General features: G+C 37.2%; 1 protein-coding gene across 1 annotated transcript; it reads left to right on the top strand.

The window, feature by feature from the left end:
• Positions 1 to 570: 570 nt before the first annotated feature.
• Positions 571 to 5,360, top strand: LOC149946384 (uncharacterized). Its single transcript, XM_090170719.1, has 7 exons — positions 571 to 592; positions 693 to 1,040; positions 1,619 to 2,011; positions 2,114 to 2,326; positions 2,466 to 2,645; positions 2,703 to 4,745; positions 4,813 to 5,360. The coding sequence occupies exons 1-7, from the start codon at positions 571 to 573 to the stop codon at positions 5,358 to 5,360; spliced, it is 3,747 nt and encodes a 1,248-aa protein (XP_090026845.1).
• Positions 5,361 to 9,246: the final 3,886 nt, after the last annotated feature.

The following is a 9,246-nucleotide window of genomic DNA, read 5'->3' as shown; positions in this document are numbered from 1 at the left end:
TCTATTGCTTATTTTGGTTTTGAAGCCTGATCGATTGGGTTATAACTATATATTTTTCTATTCGTTATTTTGCCTCTGGAGCTTGATCGATTGGGTTTTTATTATATTTTTCTATTCGTTATTTTGTCTCTGAAGCTTGATCGATTGGGTTTTTATTATATTTTTCTATTCGATTGGGTTTTTATTATATATTTTTCTATTCGTTCTTTTGCCTTTGACGCCTGATAGATTGGGTTATTTTATATTTTTCTATTCGTTATTTTGCCTCTGAAGCCTAATCGATTAGGTTATTATTATATTTTTTTTATTTTGCATATTTTTGTTCTGAGCCCTGATCGTCTGGGTTATTATATATCTTTCTATTGGTGGTTTTGGCTCCGAAGTTTGGTCGATTACGTTTTTTGCATATTTTAATTTTTTGGTTGTATTAAGCTTTTGGGTGATATTGTTTTGTTGATAATGTTTTTGTGAAATAGTTTATATTGGGTTTTTTCGGTATTGTTATTTGGTTGGCACTGAAAATTAATGTGTATGGCAACATTTCTTGGAAGGCACTTAAAATACAGTTGTATGGCTAAATATTGTTTTGCAGGTAAGTTATTATTTCAGCATTGTTTTATGCCGCAAGGTTGTTAATTGAAATTGGTGTAGTATTTTAAAATAAGTTCTAAAATTTAGATATTTAATGGCAGGAGACGAGGGTTTATCTGAAGAGGAACTAAGAAAGCGTAAAGCTAGAGATAGGATGAGAGAACGAAGGGCGGATCCCGAATTTCGGAGTAAGGAAAATGAAAGGAGTAAATTCTTAGCAGCTCAGAAAATAGCCAATGCGTCTAACATCCCATTTACTAATTTATGTGCATATGAAAATGACAGTTTTGTGTCTGTTCAAAGATCCGCGTGGAATCTTCTTGAGGGAGTACCTGATGTAAATGACGAATTGTTTTTAGCGGATGAAATACCAGAAATTCCTGGAAAAGCGATTGATGGAAATGACGGTGTTGAAATTCCGGTGGTGGGTGAAAGCCAAGCTGCTAAGTGTCAGAACCCTGAGTACGTTGAGGCGGAACGTGCTCGGAACCGACAAGCGAAGGCTGCTAAGCGTCAGAACCCCGAATACGTTGAGGCTTAACGTGCTAAAAACCGACAAGCGAAGGCTGCTAAGCGTCAGGACTCCGATTACGTTGAGGCAGAGCGTGTTCAAAAACGAGAAGCGAAGGCTGCTAAGCGTCAGGACTCCGAATACGTTGAGGCGGAACGTGCTCAAAACCGTCAAGCGAAAGTTGCCAAGCGGCAGGACATTGCGCATAGGATTACGGAACGTGCTACAAATCGAGTTTCTGCGGCAGAAAGGAGGGCTAGTTCAATGTATATTGAAGACGTTTATTTTAAGCCCATTAAAGAAGGACCGACTTGGAAATGTGAAGGTTGTTCAAATCTTTTTTTAGAGCATCTGGAAGTTAAGTAAAGTCCAATATATTTTTGTCTGTGCCTGATATTCAACCACGCGAACTGGCTGAAGTGGTTTTTCTGTGCAGCGCTTGCAATTTGGCCGTAAAGAAAAAACAAATACCAAAATTTAGCCCCGAAAACGGTTTTGTGTTTCACTCCATTTCAGACGAGTTAGTTGATATATCGAATTTAGAAGAAAGAATGATATCATCAAGAATACCTTTTATGCAAATAAGAAGGTTGGGATGTGATCAACAAAGAGGAATTAAAGGGAATGTTGTCAATGTGCCAATCAATATTGAGTCTACGGTATCTGTTTTACCCAGGTTGTCCCGTGACACGGATACTATTCAGATTGAATTTATGAGAAGAATGCAATACAAGTCGCCGTTTATGTACGAAACAGTTAGACCTAAAAAAATTATGGCGGCCCTTAATGTTTTAGTAACATCTCCGTTGTATCAGAAGCATGAAATCGCAATAAACAAAAGTATATTGGACCCACTTCAAGAAGAGCTTGACTTTGTTGTTGATGAAATTGATCAGCAAACAACAGAGCGTAATGCTGATTTGTTGACGTGTGAGGCAGGGGATTTACCGAATGCCGATAGAGACAGCGATGGTTTCTGGAATTAACCCGATTTTGTTGATTCCGTGCCAGTTGGAAATCAGGATACGTTATTGGTATCGTCGGCTGATTTTTTGCCAACGAGTACTTTGCATGTTAAATTTGCTCCTGGAGAAGTGCAGAAACCGATGTCTCTGTTGTTTGATGAGGACGCCGAAGAATTGTCGTTTCCAAGTATTAACGTTGGTCCGAAAAGAGAACTTAAAGTTAAAGGAAGCTATGGGGATATTGTTAAGTGGGAGATTCGTAATTCTGATCGCAGATGCGCGAAGAACTCTTCGAAACTTTTTTATTCTTTTGTTAAATTGGAAACATTGAAAGTGAGCCAAGCTATCCAGGTTTGCATGAGGAAATGAAAAAAAAAAGGATGGTTCGAATTATACAGCTGGGCATCTGGCGAGTGAAGGTGCTCTTGACACGCTTGTAAAGGAGGATGACGGTTTTAGAGTGCTTGAAAGGTTACAGTCGTCTCCTTCTTATTGGCAACACAGGCAGAAGGAAATGTTGGCCATGATTAGACAATTGGGTATTCCAACCCTTTTTATAACGCTTTCTGCTGCCGAAAGTAAGTGGCCTGAACTTTTAAACGTTTTGCGCGTGACTTCCGGTCAACGAATTTTAGAGGTTCCCGAACTGTTAAATTTAACTTACGCCGAAAAGGCTAAATTAATTCGGGAAGATCCCGTTACTTGCGCTCGTTATTTTGATCATCGTTTTCGAGCTCTACTTAAAGCTCTTCAGAAATTAGGTCCTCTGGGTGTCATTGAAGATTACTACTTTAGGGTTGAAATACAGCAAAGAGGTTCTCCCCATCAACATGGGCTTATATGGATAAAAGGGGCACCGAAACTGAAGGACGATTTGTCTAATGCCATGGAAATAGAAGACTTTATTGATAAAATAATAGTTTGCGCCGCTAATCTCGGTAATGAAAATCTAAATACTTTGACCAAATTACAAATGCATAGACACACGACAACGTGGAGAAAGAAAGTGAAAAATATTTATATTTGTCGTTTTGGAATTCCTTTTCCACCAATGCCCCGTACCGTATTGTACGATCCAAAACTTAGGAAGGTTGGAGCACCAGGAGAAGAATTAAAGTGCAAAAAACCTAATAAATTGCTTTACGATACTTTAGAGTCGAAGGAAACCGAATTTTGGGTCGATACGTTTGAGGAGCTGCTAACAAAATTTAAAATGACGGAGGACGAATACATTTCAGCCGTAACATACGCTTTAAAAAAGAAAACCGTTTTATTGAAAAGAGACCCGAAAGATACCAGAGTGAATCCCTATAACAAGGATATTTTGCGCCTTTGGCAAGCCAATATAGATGTTCAGTTTGTTCTCGACGCATACGCATGTGTTATGTATATTGTATCTTATATCGGAAAGTCGCAACGAGGAATGTCAATGCTTTTACGTGACGCTGCGAAAGAAGCGAAAAAAGATAAATGTACCATAAAGGAAAAATTAAAAGTTATAGCTAACAAGTTTTTAAATGCTCACGAAGTAAGCGCGCAGGAAGCTGCTTATAGTAGTTTACAAATTCCAGTATCAAGGAGTAGTAGATCTTGTATTTTCATTAACACGAATTTGCCACAGAATCGTGTGCGCATTCTTAAAACTAGTACGGAGCTTCGTAAGTTGCCCGAGGACAGTATTGATGTGTTTTCCTGTGGTTTGGTGGACCATTATGTACAGAGGCCAGATGTAATGGAGGCCGTGACGTTAGCTCAGTTTGCGGGTTGGTATGAATATGCCAGAAGTCGTAAACCTACACATGCCAAAATTCACGATGATGAGGTTGACGGAAGTTGTGATGGCGTATCGTTTGGTAACTGGTTGGAGTTAAAAGGTGATTCTGGGTTTGTTAGAAAACGAGGTCGATCTAAAATTATCCGACACAGAAATTTTAGTTTAATTAAAGATCCGGATAATTTTTATCGGGAGCAATTAATGTTATTTGTGCCTTGGCGTGATGAAAATGTAGATATTTTGGAGAAGGACTTTAGAACGGAGTATGAGGTTAACTTAGAAAATATTAACGAAGTAAGAAAGGAATTAAACAATGAATTTGACGAGTTAGCATTTGAAAAGGCTTTAGAAGATTTTGAGAATGAATTGGTTCACCCCGATTTAACTAATTTTCAACCGGAATTAGAACACCAAAATGAAATAGATAAATTAGTGGTCGAAGTGGATCCTGATTTCCTAGTGAATACGGAGCAAGATGCTGTGGGTAACATCAATATAGAGGTTGGTGATGCATATACTGACAGAATTGTTTTACCCTCAGTTACATTAGTGGACGATTCAGAATATCACGATATTCTTAGGAAGTTAAATTCCAAGCAAAGGGAAATTTTTTACCAGGTCCTCTTCCATGTAAAAACGAAGGAAGTTCCTTTACGTTTGTTTGTAACGGGAGGGGCCGGTGTTGTGAAAAGCCTTTTGATAAGCGCAATTTATGAATCAGTTACTAAATTTTATAACAAACAACCAGGATCTAATCCATTAGAAGCCAAGGTTATTAGATGCGCTCCTACGGGTAAAGCTTCTTTTAATATTGGTGGTGCAACTTTACATAGTACATTTAGCCTACCTGTTAGTCAATTTGCAGGAAATATTTCTTGGTTAGAAAGTGAAACTCTGCACAAATGTAGGTTGCTTTATGATCAATTAAAAATTATTAATAATAGATGAAATATCAATGGTTGGGTCAAAAGTCTTTCATCGAGTTAACGCTAGGTTGCAGGAAATTATGGGATGTCCTGACTATTTTGGTGGCATGTCCGTTTTACTTGTTGGAGATTTTAATCAACTTCGGCCGGTGTGCGATTCTTTTGCATTTCAAAGTCAGAATGAGTTTGATAATGTCTACACTTCGCTGATAGATAATCCTATATGGGGGCAATTCCAATTTTCTGAATTAGATGAAATTATGAGACAGAAAGACGATAAAATTTTCTCAGAAGCGTTAAACAGAATGGCAGTTGGTCAAATGTCTTCGAACGATGTACAACTTTTTGATAGTTTGGAGGTATGTGCTGAACGTACATCTCCAGTTGATGCGATCCATCTTTTCGCCACTAATGTTGAAGTAAATCGGTTCAACTCAGAGAAACTATCTAAGATGGAAACTGAAAAGGCTTCTTCGTCCGCAGTCGATGTTGTCAACGGAGATTTGAGTCCCAAGGTAAAAAGTTATATTTTAACCCAAGTCGGCACACTAGCGACGTCCGATACTTACGGCCTTCCGAAGGACTTAACATAAGCTTGCGATGTAAGATATATGATGACTAACAACGTTGACACCTCGGATGGACTGTCGAATGGCGCAACGGGCTGGTTAAAGAAAATTGAGTATGGCAGAAATAGAAACGGAATTCAATTTCCGTTTAGGGTTTGGTTGGAATTTGATGACAAAGATGTTGGTAAAAAACTAAGACCAAGAAGTTTTGGGTTGTATAACGTTAATGATTTTAGCAGGTTATGGACACCCGTTGAGAAAGTTACTAAAACGTTTTCGAGGAAATGGAAGCAACAAAACATTTCGGTGACTAGGAAACAATTTCCTCTCGTTATTTCCGAAGCCATTACTATACACAAAAGCCAAGGTGATACTTATACTTCGGTTGTAGTGCACTGTAAGCCATTGAAAAAGTTACAAAAGTCTCACTTGTTCGTGGCTTGTAGTAGAGCAAAATCAGATTCTAGTTTGTATATTGATGGTAAGTTTCAAGTTCCAAATGCCCCTAAAAACGATGTTGTTGAATTGGAACTCAAAAGGTTACGATAAACTAAACGTATTGCTTTGCCGTTTTTAGAAAGGAAGGTGTGTATTTATATTCATAACGTACAGTCGTTAAATGCTCATTTAGACGATATTTTAGCCGACAATGTAATATTAGGGAGTGAATTATTATGTTTTGTTGAGACATGGAAAAAAGAGACAGATGGCATGAGTGTGCCATCCTTTAGGGAAGTAGGTGCTATATCTTTGCCAAGAACGGCACGCCGAATGGCTTTTGGCTCGTCTATTTATTTAAAGGAATCGATTAAAAACACTTTAAACGAGTTTGAAGGCCGAGTTCTGCGAAAAGACAGACCTTTTAGAAATTCTCATGTAGAACGTTGTTGGTTGAATGTTTTTATTGATAATGAGCCCATTGCTTTGATTCTGTTGTATAAGTCCCCTGGAGCGAGTTCGAGCGCTGTTTTTGAAGATTTTAATCCCTTATTTGATATTAAGTACGATTCTGCAGTTCCAACAGTTGTTGTTGGTGACTTCAATATTAACTTTTTAAAATGTAAGACGGCGCTAACAAAGTTTTTTGAACCTTTCGCCATGTCTCTTTTGCCTGGCCTCGAGAATAAATATTCAACCGATTATCATTGCCAGTTAGATTTGGCATTTGGAAATAAAGCTTTTCTAGATCGTTATGAAGCTTGTTATAGGGAATCGTATTTTTCGTATCACAAAGGTATTTGCATTTTTAAAAAAGAGCTAGTTGGAACACTTGATTCTCAGGTCGCTTTGGGAAATTTATCAGTTTAGAACGACGATAATTTCTTTGAGTCAAACTAGGTTTTTTTTGGCATTTCTGCTATTTTACGTGATTCGCATACTAGCATATATGCACTTTTATTAATTCGCTATTTTTTTAACCTATACTCGAAATCACTGTTACCTGTGTACGTTACCAAAGGCAGGGATTTTTTTGACATCCGCCGGAAATATAGTCCCCTAAAGAAAGCGATTGTTGGGTAATAATATTAGCGCATACTAAAGTTCAATATATTGCGTAACACAAAAATTAACTAAGAACGTAAAAGACCTTGTAAAATATTTTTTATTTAAATAAATAAATTTTCGAACCTAAAATTCAAATTTAATGTAACACGGTGACCTCACAATATCGATCATCGTCAGTCGTCGTAACAACGATTTCTTCGTTGAAAAGAACTTGGCTACACTGTTTTAAAATAGTACGTATCCAAGGATTAGCGACTGGACCGAAAACTCTTCATTTTTCTACGAAATTTAAAAAGTTGATTTTCCTGTACGAGCTTGACTGCAAAGTCCACAAGTTGCCAGATATTCGCTGTTGCTTGGGTGCGATTATTTAAAAATAGCGCCGCTAAAGCCACGGTGGCCGATTATCACCATCAGTTCAGTTATTGAATTTCCGCGTATGTGTATTTATGTAAAATGTCGACCACTTTATTGTCCCAGGTAACAGTGACTTCAAGTATATTGAGGTTATAGTCGTTTTAAAGAAAACGGAAAGTTGATAATTGACAAGTTTTTTCTTGTATATTTATTCGATTTTTTTGTTACGCATTTTTTACTCTCGTCCTTTTGTGGGACAGCCTTGCTTTTGTGCTAAGGCAGTGATTAGAAGCGATAGTTTTTCGTCGCTTTGTGATGACCGCCCTGCTGTGTGTTCTGGGTTAATTGAAATTGCGTTTTAAAAAATTGAGACATGTAATTGCGTAATAAAATATCCCGTTATTAAATTTATAACGAGGTTTAATCGAAACGTTGCTTAAACAGAAACTTTGATCAAGAAAATATATTTTTATTTTTAAAGAGATAGTGTAAGCATTTTCTACGTGAATGAAATTTTTCCATCAAGTGTTGGAATATATAGTAAAAAAAATAAAGTAATAAAAAATTTGATATAAATAAAAATATTCTTGATTTGAAAATTGAAGGATAGCGTAACTTTTTTTTTGGTACATAAGTGCCTACGTCAAAATTAGGTTGATGTTTATTGGCTGCTACTAGAGCGGTACACACAATCCCGCTGATGTGTCCGACATTATACATTCACCTTTTACAAAAATTTGCAGCAGAACCAACCGTTTAAAACCACCGCTTAATATAAAACACTCACCCTGTGCATAACAATTTTATCAAATCAGGCTGCTCAATTGCAATTCAGTTCGACATAAAATATTGGACAAAAATTTCGTACCAAAAAGTTACGAACATAATTAAAAATCAGTCAGAAATAAAGCATTCACCCTGTCTCTAAATTTGCGGGTGGAATTAAATGTGCGATGTTCCTTCGATCGCAAAGAAATGGGGGGTTCCACTAAAATGGGTAACAGACCAACTTCTTGGCACTCGATTTCAAAATAATTAGAAATGGCGAGGAGGGTTTTCTATACTTAATTAATTTGACGTATCGTTTGATTTTGTATCGCAAACGGTTCGAGAGCAATCGAGCGAACGGTGGCGCGCGCGGATTACACTGTACGTGAAACTAATACATTACAATCCATATATACATAAGGATTGTGTGTAAAAACGCGCTTCGAAATTCTCTACGCGATAGTACATTACATCAAATCGTTTTTTTTTTAATAAATCGTGTAGATAATTTTTTTTATTTTTCTTTGGATTTTTTGTTAACATTTTTTAAATAAGTCATTTTTAGGTTTTTTTTAACAGTTGATGTCAACTCTTCTAGTAGGGATTCTTCATCCATGTCGGAAAGGTTAGAAGCTGCAAATAGAAAATACTATTAGAATTATTCTGACAGTCAGTGGCGTATTATTCCCTTGAAAATGGAAAGGTGCGTTAAACTCGTTTTTGAAGGCCGTTATAAGCCTGTCGATGAGGAGGCGACAAATTGAATATCCATACTGTACCCCCTTAATCCAACACGTTCCTACGCGCCTGCTTACAGTCGATGACACTTTTGTTAATAATATAAAAAATTTGGAATACTAATTACTTGGTTTATCGGGAAGTGGTTCTTTGGCCGGTGTAGCATCTCCGTTTTGCATTTCAGGACAATTCCGTATGAAATGTCCCGTTTTCTGGCACCTGAAACATTTTTTATCCTGGGCTGGTCTTTGTACTTGATATGGAGTTTTTCTTCTTTCGCCTCTTCGGCCGCCTCTTCCGATTTACACGTAACAATTGTAATTGTTAAAGTGAAAACTGTCCATTTAGACAATCCGCGCTTTTCTTTAAGTCTTTCGGGAAACAGTCATGCTTTTATACTATTTGTAGCCCATAAAAAAATTAAATAATTTTATGACGAGTAGTAGAAGGAAAGTAAGGTCGACACTCCGATCCCAGGATCGAGGATCGAGGATCCAAGATTTAAGGGGTGAAATGGGGGTAAAATCGTCGAAAAGTCAAT

Source organism: Leiobunum rupestre, chromosome 4 (assembly GCF_980474605.1).
Source record: "Leiobunum rupestre chromosome 4, qqLeiRupe1.1.hap1, whole genome shotgun sequence".
NCBI lineage: Eukaryota > Metazoa > Arthropoda > Arachnida > Opiliones > Sclerosomatidae > Leiobunum > Leiobunum rupestre.
Note: the sequence above shows the minus strand (reverse complement) of the source record. Positions and strands in the feature narration are given on the sequence as shown.